Source organism: Homarus americanus, unplaced genomic scaffold, assembly GCF_018991925.1.
Source record: "Homarus americanus isolate GMGI-L3 unplaced genomic scaffold, GMGI_Hamer_2.0 scaffold30535, whole genome shotgun sequence".
In the NCBI taxonomy this organism is placed as follows: domain Eukaryota; kingdom Metazoa; phylum Arthropoda; class Malacostraca; order Decapoda; family Nephropidae; genus Homarus; species Homarus americanus.
In genome coordinates, this window is record NW_024732440.1 from 5,120,745 (window position 1) to 5,135,102 (window position 14,358).

The 14,358-nt window shown below is 44.4% G+C and overlaps 2 protein-coding genes across 4 annotated transcripts in view; one reads left to right on the forward strand and one right to left on the reverse strand.

The window, feature by feature from the left end:
- LOC121868779 (chitinase domain-containing protein 1-like) overlaps window positions 1-4,464 on the reverse strand; it is a 55,814-nt gene extending 51,350 nt beyond the window's left edge. Inside the window, exon 1 of one of the 3 annotated variants that reach the window (XM_042369683.1) lies at window positions 4,258-4,463. In XM_042369683.1, the coding sequence (XP_042225617.1) occupies window positions 4,258-4,350 (93 nt within the window). In that variant the 5' untranslated portion in view covers window positions 4,351-4,463. Of the gene's footprint in view, window positions 1-4,257 lie in introns of all 3 variants that reach the window. The other 2 variants (XM_042369681.1, XM_042369682.1) reach the window with 2 other exon arrangements.
- LOC121868780 (vesicle-associated membrane protein 2-like) overlaps window positions 1-14,358 on the forward strand; it is a 29,715-nt gene that overhangs the window by 568 nt on the left and 14,789 nt on the right. The window lies entirely within an intron of this gene.

Below are 14,358 nucleotides of genomic sequence, written 5' to 3' on the forward strand. Positions count from 1 at the left end.
AATTAATTTCAAAATGCATTTTTTTTTCAAGACCAAAGACACTGCATATGTAAACAGGCTGGGGGTGGGGGGTGGGAGAGGGGGGGACCGGCCAAAATTTGTACAGTATTCTATGATCTACTTGTACAGTACTGTATAACAGAGTACAATACTGTACACCTGTAAACAACCCTCTCCTCAAAATTATTTGTTTTCATGTATAAAAGGCTGTACAGTACATGATCAGGTGTGGGAACATTAAAAAATAAATTTGAACAAGAGAATATTACATTTTAACCATTTTAATTTTCCTCAAAAAACCTTGTAGTTTTGTTTTTTGACATCATAATGAATTCTACAGTGCTAATCAATTTAACCAACCCTAACCAAGCTTTACCTACCACCAAGTTAGGTTAATACAGTCAAGTCAATTGTTTCAAGAGACAACTTATAAATCTATCATAGAGGGAAACTGAGTTCTGTTTGGCACCAGTCAAAATTGATCCTATGTATACTCGACACCCAATTTTTCAGCATATAACTATTTTTTTATATACTTTCCCTTATGCATTTCCTAATTACTAATTACAAAATATAACACTGTGCAAAACATTCCAAAGACAGTACAGTATAGGAAATCAACCTCATTTGTTAAAACATGATGTCATCTGGCAGCATTTGTCAAAACTGATGCTCTGTGTTCACTGTGTTCTATCTATTGGCAGAGGAAATTTTAACAAGTGCCCACTAACTTATTAAGTTTTCACTGATGAAAAAATTATATACTGTACATTATAAATGAAAACATCACTTACAATTAGGAGGCAACACAAAATGGTTCAATCCTACTTTATAAAATAAGACATTCATTAATGATTTGTTATATACAGCCAGTTGCCTACTCACCATAAACTAAGTTCAGTCAGACTTATGTACTCCCTACTGAATCTTATTTTGGAGGATACAATATAATGAAACTGCAGTGGTGAAAGCCTTCAACCAGTGTTAAAAAAAGATAGTCTAAACAACAACTGAGAATGTAACCAAAGCAATGATATTTTCTTTTAAAGCTTAAGTTTACTGAATTAGCACAGGTGGGAAAACCTACATAATGTATAGATCAGAGTTGGTATTCTTTAATTCGCAAGAGTAGTACATGTACAGTATGTAGCACACATTAAAATTTTTGGAGTTATTTTAATTTTAAGTTTAAGAAAATTCATAACAATTTGGCGGTTCTCTGTTTGCTGGAACACATTAATTGTTTACTTCTTCACATAATATACAATAGATCAGCTGCTACCACCTGTTAAATAAGGTAAGCATAGTTTGGTAAAGTTAAGATGGGGTAGGGTAGGTTTCCTTGATTGGTTCAGTTTTTTGCGTGTTTTTACACCACAATTTCCCTCGAGCTCAAAGCCTTGCCCACTTTATACATTACGTAGTTGTCACTGATAGGGGGTCATATCTGGATAAATACTAATTTCTGCCAAAAATAAATACTATGTTCTTCTAAATTACCATTAATTACAGGTAATACTGAAGGAAATGGCTAACACCGAAAGGAATTGTTTGATTTCGTAATTTTTACCATGGATCTTCTTATCAATATACTGTATTAAGTATTTTAAAAAAGGCAACATTTTTTATTTTAATCATTAGTTTGTTTGTTTTTAGTTTTTCTCTATCTAAGATCATATTTCACCAGTAGTGGACTGGGCATGAAGGATGACGGAAACTGTGGGGTAATACACAGTGAAAACTGATATTTTGACACTAAAATGATGTCTCTACGTGCTTTGTACATAAAGAAGTTAATAATTATCTATAGCAAATACCCCTCCAAAAAATCTGCCGAGTCGGCACGTATTGTCGTATGCTCTTTTTATTTACAACCAACCTGATCAGTCCGAGCACACTTTCACGTCCACATAAAACACAAAACTACGCCACAACACTTCAACAAAGTTGCTTTGATTGGTACCGGACATCAAAATAAGGGTAATATTTAAATTTCGGTCATCCTGGGAATCTTGGGAATTTAGGTTATGTGAGATATAGTGTCTGGGTTTTGTTGCTAGGTTAGGTTAGGTAGGCTTGGATATCAAAATACAGGGATGACCAAAACCACAATTTTACCAAAAGAAGTATTTTGTTTAATATGGCGGAGGATCTGGGGGCCGGAACCCCTGGCTATGAAGTTAGGTGGGTTTCTTTGGCTAGTTAGGTCAGGTTCTATTAAGTTCTCATAAATGTCACCTCTTTTAAAATACTGTACTTACTAAAATGATAAGAACGTGGAGAAAATTAACGAAATTGAATTACACCTTCTGTGTTAGTCATCTCCTCCAGGATTATCCCAATGGTATTAGCATAGTTTCGGTCATCCAGCGATTTTAGGATTTTAAGTTACCACCTTCTGAGAGAGAGCTCCTGTGTGTTCATTTGTTGGTTACTATGCTGCATTACCGGTGAGGTTAGGTGGGTTGGGTTGAAATTATGTTTTTCCGATGGTTTTTGATGTGTCCCTCATTACAGTATTGCTGGATAAAGTGGGTTGGGGTAGCTCAAAAAGCAGTGATTTGTGGTAGATACGAGGGTCAGAATCGTTGAAAACATATAAAAAAAACCACCAGAAAAACATAATTTCAACTTCCAAATAGGTGGATGACTGAAACGATAATTTTACCTACCCAATTATATTATAATGAAAACCTATTTTTGTGATGTAGTGGATATTTTACCGTGACCGGCTAAGTTCCCACTAATGCTATTTTACCGTGAGTGTGCTTTGATTGGCTAAGTACTTTCTATTTAATATGGCGGGGGAAGTTAGGTAAAGTTAGGTAGGTCTCTTTGGTTGGTTAGGTCAGGTTCTATTAGGTTCTACTAATGTCACCTCTTTTATAATGATAAGTTTTCATGCACAACAGTAATATGATTAGGTATGATTACAGCTACACAACGATCGACTCATGGTCAAATAAATGCCAAATGCAGCCAGTCACGGGCAAATATAGTTCTCACATTTCTTGCCAGTAATGGACGATTAGCCAATCAGAGTGCACTCATGGTAAAATAGCATTAGTAGGAACTTACTGGTCATGGCATATATCCACTGCCATTTTGTTCGCGATTCCCGTCCATGTCCTGTACCTATTTTATTTTTACGGTCAATTTAGGATAGTAGCCAGGTTTCAAATTCCGTTATTTTAGTTGTTTGTAACAACATTAATTAGCAAAAATAAGACGAATTTTCTCTATGACACTCTCTGTGCTGCCGAGAAATAACGGATATATAGCGAGTTCAAAATACCAAACATCCCCTTCACGAGCTGTTCTCGGCAATAGGTAAACAATGAACTGAGGGAAATGATGCATTATGGGAGCCAGACATGTCACATTCTGAATGTGATCAACACTGCAGGGGAGTTCGAGGTCAGGTTTTTTATGGTTTTTATGGTTAGGTTGGGTCCTTCCCTCATCCCTGTCATGGGGCTTAACTCGAAAACGGGTGTTTAACACCAACAACGAATGTCAGATTCGTGCGAATCAAAAGAAACATAGAATAAATGTATTTTTAGGGGGAAAATCGGGTAATTATATGGGACTAACCCGTGGGCGAAATTGATTAAAAACAATTATAAAAACGCCGGATTTTCATTGTTATATTATAGCAGACACTGTTGTAGTTTGTGGAAATATGTTAAAAATTTATATTTTTAAAATAAACGCTACTTAACATTTGTGGTTATGAAGAACAGACCTAACCAACCAAACCAACCTAACCTTACCTAACTTCCCCGGTATATTAAACAGAAAGAACTTACTATGATATGGTGAAATTTGAGAAATTTCTGGACGTGAGATACGGCCGCATCGGTGCTATGCAGCCCTGGCGGGTTAGTCCTGTATATTAACCAAAAATCGAAACCTGGCCACTATCATAAATTTACCCTTTTTACCATATTGTCACCCCTTGTCCACCTATAGCTAAGCCAGGCAAATCGCTTATACTATAGGTGGGCTAAGGGGTGACTTATTATTAGTTTGTATACATCTCTGAGGGCACTATTCAATCGAGCGCTCATACCTGGAGCTGGTGTATGCCCGACCCACTAGGGTTGGTAGTTTATGGACGTTTGCATTAACTATTACTTTAAAAGGATTCCTTTACCTTAATCATTCTATTCGGTAGGCTTTCGGCTCAAGACCGCAAAATGTTTTATATTTTTTTGACCTGACCAGGAATACGAACAATAATTTTATACAACCAACCTTACTTTCCGTCTTCTTCTTCTTGTTGCCCTGTGACAGCGTGCAGGAGACCAAGCACAGCAAGGACAATATTATTCCCAAACGGAGTAACATGGTGTACGATGACAGGTCCAATTCACAAGGAGGAGAACTGACTCGTGAACACGAAAGAACCAATAGAATGCATAAACGTGTTATTGTTGACACCAGAAAACAACTGCATCCGAATCCTTTTGTCATAACTTAATATTAGTGATTGGCTATATATATATATATATATATATATATATATATATATATATATATATATATATATATATATATATATATATATATATATATATATATATATATATATATATATATATATATATATATATATATATATATATATATATATATATATATATATATATATATATATATATATATATATAAATTATATATAACCTGAAAATATAATCCTGATAATAAAAAAATATTAGTTTTATTTCTCTTGAATTTGTTAGACAGACTAAAGTGCTGCGATAAAAATGTTTTACATTGGCTGACATGGGTTGAAACACTGGCGTCATCAGATAGAATGAAACCGGAAACGTAAACCTGGTTAAAGAACAAACTCTTGTACTCCATTTTAACATTCGTTATCTCTCACACATTTCTTTTTAGTGTTTTGCTCTAATGTGATGAAAATAATTGTTCACACACCCATGTAAATGATTTCGCTCCTGCGGAAAAAAATATAGTGGATTAAGAAGTGCAGAAACCCCACACAAGAGAGGTATTGTAGTGGATTTCTCACCTACAAACGCTGTTTGTCGCTGAGTGGCCGACCCCGCGAATTCCCCAGTGTATGCCTGGTGGTCTAGGTCAACCAGCGCCCCTCACGGAGCGGGGGTCAACTATTAAGCCTCGCCTACCCCCGCTATTTAAGACCTGACCTCGTGGTGACCTCTCTCTTTCTACCTACACCAACCAGCCAGCAACACCTCCTCCTCCTCCGCCTGCCTGGCGGTCCTCGCTCCCGCCGGCGAGCATGGCGACCCACAAGCTGGTCCTCCTCTGAGCATCCTCACCAACCAGCTCCCTCTTTTCTACCTACACCAACCAGCCAGCAACACCTCCTCCTCCTCCTCCGCCGCAGCCTGGCGGCCCTCGCTCCCGCCGGAGAGCATGGCGACCCACAAGCTGGTCCTCCTCTGAGCATCCTCACCAACCAGCTCCTCTATTCTACCTACACCAACCAGCCAGCAACACCTCCTCCTCCTCCTCCGCCGCAGCCTGGCGGCCCTCGCTCCCGCCGGAGAGCATGGCGACCCACAAGCTGGTCCTCCTCTGAGCATCCTCACCAACCAGCTCGCTCTATTCTACCTACACCAACCAGCCAGCAACACCTCCTTCTCCTCTGCCTGCCTGGCGGTCCTCGCTCCCGCCGGAGAGCATGGCGACCCACAAGCTGGTCCTCCTCTGAGCATCCTCACCAACCAGCTCGCTCTATTCTACCTACACCAACCAGCCAGCAACACCTCCTCCTCCTCCGCCTGCCTGGCGGTCCTCGCTCCCGCCGAGAGCATGGCGACCCACAAGCTGTTCCTCCTCTGAGCATCCTCACCAACCAGCTCGCCTCTATTCTACCTACACCAACCAGCCAGCAACACCTCCTCCACCTCCACCTGCCTGGCGGTCCTCGCTCCCCCGGAGAGCATGGACCCACAAGCTGGTCCTCCTCTGAGCATCCTCACCACCAGCTCGCTCTATTCTACACACCAACCAGCCAGCAACACCTCCTCCTTCTCCTCTGCCTGCCTGGCGGTCCTCGCTCCCGCCTGAGCATGGCGACCCACAAGCTGGCCCCTCCTCTGAGCATCCTCACCAACCAGCTCGCTCTATTCTACCTACACCAACCAGCCAGCAACACCTCCTCCACCTCCGCCTGCCTGGCGGTCCTCGCTCCCGCCGGAGAGCATGGCGACCCACAAGCTGGTCCTCCTCTGAGCATCCTCACCAACCAGCTCCTCTTTTCTACCTACACCAACCAGCCAGCAACACCTCCTTCTCCTCTGCCTGCCTGGCGGTCCTCGCTCCCGCCGGAGAGCATGGCGACCCACAAGCTGGTCCTCCTCTGAGCATCCTCACCAACCAGTTCGCTCTATTCTACCTACACCAACCAGCCAGCAACACCTCCTCCTCCGCCGCTGCCTGGCGGCCCTCGCTCCCGCCGGAGAGCATGGTGAACCACAAGCTGTTCTCCTCTGAGCATCCTCACCAACCAGCTCACTCTATTCTACCTACACCAACCAGCCAGCAACACCTCCTCCTCCTTCTCCGCCGCTGCCTGGCGGCCCTCGCTCCCGCCGGCAAGCATGGCGACCCACAAGCTGGTCCTCCTCTGAGCATCCACACCAACCAGCCAGCAACACCTCCTCCTTCTCCTCTGCCTGCCTGGCGGTCCTCGCTCCCGCCGGTGAGCATGGCGACCCACAAGTTGGTCCTCCTCTGAGCATCCTCACTAACCAGCTCGCTCTATTCTACCTACACCAACCAGCCAGCAACACCTCCTCCTTCTCCTCTGCCTGCCTGGCGGTCCTCGCTCCCGCCGGAGAGCATGGTGAACCACAAGCTGTTCTCCTCTGAGCATCCTCACCAACCAGCTCTCTCTACATCACGCTTGTAATCATGCTGCCTTCCCAGCACCAAGCTGCATTGTACATCCAATACAACATGTATACAGAGAGCACATTGTGAGTTTCCTTTCTCCATCCCATCCTGAGTGTGAACCAAATAACCTGTACCCCACATACGTACCTACAGGAACATTTACCAAGGATTACACCAGTACGTATATAGAAGCAATTTTTGTGCGAAATACCACCTATAGTGTAATACTCACAATAACTTCTTTATGTCTACTACAGTTCATACACCTCATAGAGCTTCTGTTTTTCGCCTTTAAACGTTTATCATGTTAATTTGTTAAGATCTTGTCTAACACAGGCTGTCGTTCGTTTATTGTCAAGCTAAACAACATTAACCAAATAAATTCAATGATCTCACCGAAACAGGACCATTATCTCAGGTGAAACTCGACTCTTCTTGTTTCCTTAGACCATTATGACAATTAAAATTAAATTAAATGAAGGGAGAACGCGCATGCGTGCCGTGGGCGTCAACAAAGGCTGTAAGAAATTGCTCCTTAAAAGTCGTAATTTTGACGAATTCAGCCAGTCTACTAAGCTCAGAACTATAGTAAGACCCAGTTATCAGCACAGTGGCATCTTTTTTTTTTTTTTTAAAGATTGGACTTTGTCATTTTTATTTGATAAAAACATCTGGTCTTACCATCCGGTCCCTCTGGTTAAATATTTTCAATTTTGAGCATGCGCAGTGAAGTGTGACGTAGCAGTGACGTCTTTAACACTCCACCTCAAACAAGCCAAACTATCTACCTGACTGTAGTGTTGTCAACGAGCCCCATGCCCGCCGTTAAACGCTCCCGTTCGTTGGACACGGCGGCAGTGATGCTGACGACTTTCATCTTGAAGACAAGTCTAAGAAGCAGAAACCTCAGAAGTCAGGGTCTCCAGCAGGGGCTACGGCTCCCCCTCTCACCCCGTCTGGGGCTGTAGAGGGTGACCTCCTTCTGCCGTCGGGGTCCCCAAGTGAGCTTGCATGTGGCTCAATGACCGACCCTCCGCCGACAATGGACATAGGGGATTCCCGTCGTCTCCCTGCCCCGTCGCGCCTTTCCTCGGGACTTGCCTCTGAGCACACGGACGACCTGGTTCTTCCATCACTGCTCTCAATTTCAGGGCTCAACACTTCGTCTCCGCCGAGGTCCTACAGTCGTAATAGTCACCACACTAATGGACGAGACGGTACGCCTGCTCACTCAGGTGGGCTTTCCTGCTCCCCAGAGGGAGGTGATGCTTAAGTTCACCATCACCCCAGAAACTCGTCGTACCAAGGTAATGGTTCGCCACGTACCCTGGGAGATCCCTATCGACGATCTTCGCCCTCTTCTCCCACAACTACTGGACATGGAACGCCGCATCATCCCGGTCTCCAAACGTCCATCCAACGAACTCATCGGCTGGTGGGTGGGCCCCCTCCCTCCGAAGGTGAATGTAGGCCCTATTCACAACTGTCCTCTCGACCGATTTATCGGAACCCCGAAAATCTGTGGTCGTTGCCAATCGTCGAAACACCGCACCTGGGAGTGCACGAGGATGATCGCCTGTAGTTTCTGTGCAGGTCTTCACGACACAGTGGAATGCAAATCGAAAATTCAGAACAAAATCTCAGTTGTTCCACGGTGTGTCAACTGTCATAGCAGTCACCACGCCTGGAATGCCAGCTGCCCACAGCGTCCTGGCACTCTCCCAGGGAAAACTTACCTTGTTCCACCGCCCTCGTCTCTGACGAAGCCCCTGTCAACCAAACCTCACCCCTATCCACCACCGCTTCTCCCATCCACCAAGGATTTCCCATTGATCTCCGCTCCTCTACCATCCCCCTTACCACCCCAACCACCCATCCTTTCTCCCCTCCCTCCCTCTTCCTACCGTTCTTGGAACAAGGTCGTTGCCGGCCCTGCCACACAGTCACCACCACCTTCTGCCCACCCGGACCCCCGCTGTCTCTCACCAGCACCACCACCTCTTGCTCACCTGAACCCTCTCCATCTGGTCTCCATCTGGATCTCCACTCCAAGCAAATCAACCTTCTCTCTGCCCAACTCAACTCGTTTGTGGAGATAATTGCGAAATTGTAGATGCAACAACTCATTCTGGACACCCTGACCCAACAGGGGTGCACTTTGCAAGCCCTGGTGACCCGCCTCCTTCCTTCTCCCGAGATGGAGGATCCATCCCTCGCTCTCCCACTCCTCCCTCTCCAATATCTTCAACAGAATTTGGTACCTCTTACGGAGCCCCGTCTATCCCCACCAACTCTTCATCTCACACCGGAGGCCGCTCCCTCCTCTTCTTACAATGGAACATCCAAGGACTTAGACCCCGCTGGACAGACCTCGCCCAGTTTGTGCTCTCCCATCAAGTAGATGTCGCTCTACTTCAGGAAACCATCACAGACGATGTTACTCCCCTCCGCCTCTCTGGCTATACTGTTTACACCCTGCCTCGGTACCGTGGGCAGGCTCGTGGCCTCCTCACCCTTGTGCGTAACACCATTCCATCTGTTCGTCTCTCTTCACCTGACTCACATGGACCCCCGTCTGAATTACTTTCTGTCTCCCTTACTCTTGGTGACCGGACCCTTCGTGTAGTCCATGTTCATTTCAAGAATTATTCTCTGGACCCCCAGGTTCTTCACGACCTCCATGATGGGATTCCCACTATTGTTCATGGCGACTTTAATGCCTGCCACCCCACTCTTACTCCGGATCATCCCACGCCATGTACCCTTAACGGATCACATCTCTCACAGTTTCTTAATGGGGATGATGATGTTCTCTTTCTTTGTCCTGACGATCCTACTCGCCTCCCCCATAGTTTCCTTGATGTTGGCTTACTATTGAACGGTCATACCTCCTTTCATCCTACCGTCTGCACCGAGCCTGCTCTGTATAGTGACCATCTTGCCGTTACTACCCATCTCAGGCTCTCCTTCTCTGCCCCGACATCAGCTCCTTATCGATCCCCTCGCCTTCGTCTCACACGAAATGCTGTTCCTTCCTTTATTCAATACCTTTCTACCTGGGTGGATTCTTATGTCGTCGCTCAGTCCCTTAACTCTTACAGCGCTGATTTTGTTGATGCCGTGCATGACTCTGTCATGCACGGCATGTTTATTACACTTGTGCATTCTCTAGTGAGAATAGCACACGTAAGAAACACTTCTCGAGTTTAGTGCAACACCTATATAAAAACCTACACCCAGATTCCTCAGCTACCACACTGTTTTTCTCCCCACTCCCCGTATAACCTCCTTTCATCTCCGCCCCCATTTCTTAAAAAAAAAGTTTGTGGAGCACCAGCTGTGGAGAAAATGTATCAGACCCACACATCCGCCGGAAGCCTTCTCACTCCATGGTTGTATTGTACCGTCACCCACAAAAGTCCTGTCACTTATGCTATTCCACGAACCCCGAGATTTAGACTCTTGAACCCGAAGCAGTAGACGCTGATGCATTTCCCTGTCCATAAATGTTCCATAATCAATCTCGCTTCGGATTCACGTATATCAACAGCTCTTGAAGAAGCGCAAGTCCGGAAAACCGTGAGGGCAAACTTTTTCGTGAGGGTTGTAAACTCTTGGAACAATCTACCAGGTGTTGTGACGGCACCGACTCTTTCAAGACTTGACCAACACTGGAGCGGGTTCAGGTACATTCAGGAGTGCATGCCCAGTATTTGCCAACAGTGCGTGACTGACCGATCGCCCGGGCGGCTGCGAGCTCTGACCGATCGCCCAAGCGGCTAACAAGCCGATCAGTGGCGTACTGAAAATGTTCAAAGGAGGGCCACCTGACTGGTGCCTGCACTTCGGCACCTCAGCTACCCTGAGAGATTGGAGCGCCTGAACTTGCCTAGCTTATACTACAGACGGGCCCTAGTTGAGGTGTATAAGCATCTCAGGGGGCACTACTCAGTTGAGTGTCCTTACTTGGAGCTGGCGGACGCTCGCCCCACAAGGGGTCACAGCTCAAGATTGAAGAAGCCGCAAGTCCAGAATACCGTGAGGGTTGTAAACTCTTGGAACAATCTACCAGAGAGTGTTGTGACGGCACTGAGTGTGAGCAGGGATGAATACATGGGAGTGAAACAATAAAGGAGGTAAAGGGATAAACGAATCCTGTAATACGTGTAGGGTACGGGTACCCAGGCCAACAGCTCGGGGTAGGAATTGTGGCAATGCAGCGATTTAGTCAGGGATGAATACATGGGAGTGAAACAATAAAGGAGGTAAAGGGATAAACGAATCCTGTAATACGTGTTATGCAGCACTGTTGTGTAACTGGCAAACACGGTATTGCTCAGTTTCACGCCCAAGATTACCTCGCAGTGGTGCCACGTCTTGTACCCAAGCCCTCGCACATTTCAGGGCGTGGTCCGTTCATGCTTAACAACTCACCAAGGGACCAAGGTTGTCATCTTCCTTCACAAAATGTTAAATAACCAAAACATACACAGACCGAATATATGAACAATCATTAGAACCAAACTGTGTAAGATAATGCCCATACTCACCGTACTTAACCTAAATTTATACTTTTCCTTATACAGGGTGATTAGAGAGCTGCAGTACACTATTTTATTTATTGCTGTATATAACATATAACTTATAATAAATATTCAAAATGGTTGCCATTATCACAGTATGCCTGGATGCTGCGTACCATATTGTTGTACACTCGTCGCTTCCCTTAGTGAACAGCAACTTTCTGATAACTTCTGAATATGTTGTACTTTGGGTCCAGGTGATTCAACTTGCAGTCATTAAATAACCTTCATTAAGTCTTATTTAATATAAAATAACATTTATTCAAACTTAAGTGCAAAGAAATTCTTAATACAGTACAACAGAATTAATAAAATTTAAAATTATACAAAGCCGTTTCTAGGATTATTTTAAAAATAAGTCATTCTGGTACGTATACCTCTAGTAGTGATTACCCAAGGTTTGTCATAATACCACACACACAAAATGTCTTTTATCTACTGTGAATAAGAAAACATGCAGCGGAACTCTGACATTTTTCAAGATACAGTACTCTTTGAAAACATGTTATTCGATCGAATGCTTTCTTACTAGATTTTATGTTGTATCCTCTTCACCACTGATCGGTTCGTTAGCCGCTTGGGCGATCGGTCACGTCTCTGTTACACACTGTTGGCAAGTACTGGACATGCACCGGCTCCTGAATGTACCTGAACCCGCTCCAGTATTGGTCAAGTCTTTTCTTGAAAGAGCTCACACTCGGTGCCGTCACAACACTTTCTGGCAGAATGTTCCAAGAGTTCACAACCCTCACTCCGAAAAAGTTTGCCCTCACAGTTTTCTGGACTTGCGGCTTCTTCAATTTTGAGCTGCGATCCCTTGTGGGGCGAGCGTCCGCCAGCTCCAACTAAGGACACTTGACTGAGTAGTGCCCCTTGAGATGCTTATACACCTCAATTAGGTTTCCTTTTGCCCGTTTGTAGTATAAGTTAGGCAAGTTCAGGCGCTCCAATCTCTCAGGGTAGCTGAGGTGCCGAAGTGCAGGCACCAGTCTGGTGGCCCTCCTTTGAACATTTTCAACCAACTGACAGTCCCTAGCATATCTCGGGGACCAGACGGGGTGACAGTACTCAATAATTTATTTGCCTAATTTACTTTCTTCTCGCAATGGCCCGAGAACTTCAGCTCATTGTCAACATACACACCTAGGTCCTTCTCACATTCAGTCTCAAATAGTGCAGTTTCTTCATCCCGTTGGGACATATGATACGCCTCCTTACCGTTGGTACGCCCCAGGTGCATCCTCTTACACTTAGTGACATAGAATCTCAGCAGCCATTTCTTCGACCATTCTTGGAGGCCACAGAGGTCCTTCTGCAGCTCTTCACAGTCCGCTTGGTTCTTGATTTTCCGAAATAACTTGGCGTCATCGGCAAACATTTGTATGGAGGAGTGTACAACGTCAGGCATGTCATTTATGAAACAAACAAACAACAGTGGGGCCCAATACATTGCCCTGTGGTACCCCGCTTGTGACAGGTACGGATGATGATTTCGTGCCATTAATCACCACACACTGCTTGCGGTCATGTAGAAAATCTTCTATCCACGCTAGGACATTTCCCCGAATTCCGTACCCTTCGTTTGATTTTCAGCTTTTCGTGGGGTACACTGTCGAAAGTCTTGGCAAAATCTAGGTAAATATTGTCGATAATACCACCCCGTTCCAGAATATGGGTCCAAATATCCAATACCTTGAGCAATTGTGTTAATCAGGAGCGTCCCGACATAAAACCGTGTTGGCAATCCTTTACAAGGTTGTTTCGTAGTAGATATTCCATTGCGGCATCTCTGATAATACTCTCAAGTACTTTACATACAATGTAGTGACAATACAAAATACATATTTTACTCGATAGATCTCTCCTTGATAGTAATGTACACCCACTAAAAAATTATTCGGCATCCGTGTCATATTGTATCACGCCGTACGGGTGCCGAATATTTTTTTATTGGGTGTACAACTACACATCGGGATGGCCTCTCTGGCCGCTCTGTACTGTACTGTACACCCACTAAATATTATTCGGCACCCTTACGGCGTGATACAATGTGACACGGGTGCCGAATAATTTTTTAGCGGGTGTACATACTTATTATAATTCATAATAACTGATTTACAAAAAACGAAACGAAGTACGACAACTCTTGTACACTGTGCTCTTATGTACAACTTACTGATCGTTGGTATTATACAAACCTTATAATTCCTCAGATTCATGTGTGTGGAAGTAGACATGGAGCCCAATATCAACAGTTACAGTATATTCATCTTCCATTTTGGCAGTTGTTTTTTACGTTTGGTGGGTGAGAAAGGTTAAAGAGAACAAAATTTATGGTCTGGAAACCAACCTGACCTATTGACTGACTGGCGGACGGACTTGACACCATTACACACAGGCAAAACACTTTCACGGCTTTACCATACCCAAGGAACTTAACAATACTCTTTTCAACGCATACTAATTCACAGATATATATTGGGGAGACCAACTTTATTAGTCAAGATATATTAAAAAAAAATGTGCTACTATGAGACCCACTCTTCTGCAGAGGAATACGACTACCACAACATAAAAAAAAACTACGATAAAACAAACTAGCACGAAGAATAAATAACCTTGCATAACGCGGACATGGCTAAGGCCGCGAGTCCAAGTAGGGTTCACCGTCACAGTAGCAGGCAGCAGTAACTTTAATAAAAATCATTGCTGAAACTTGCGAAGATTAGGTTGTTGAGTATCGTGAGAAACTCTTATTAAACAGATACTATATACCTTTAGAATGGCCCTGTAGACGATCTTTCTTATATTATAGGTAGAAAAACTACTTTGCGAGTTCCCGATGAGTCAGCTGATCGGATAGAAGCTGAACGGACACTGC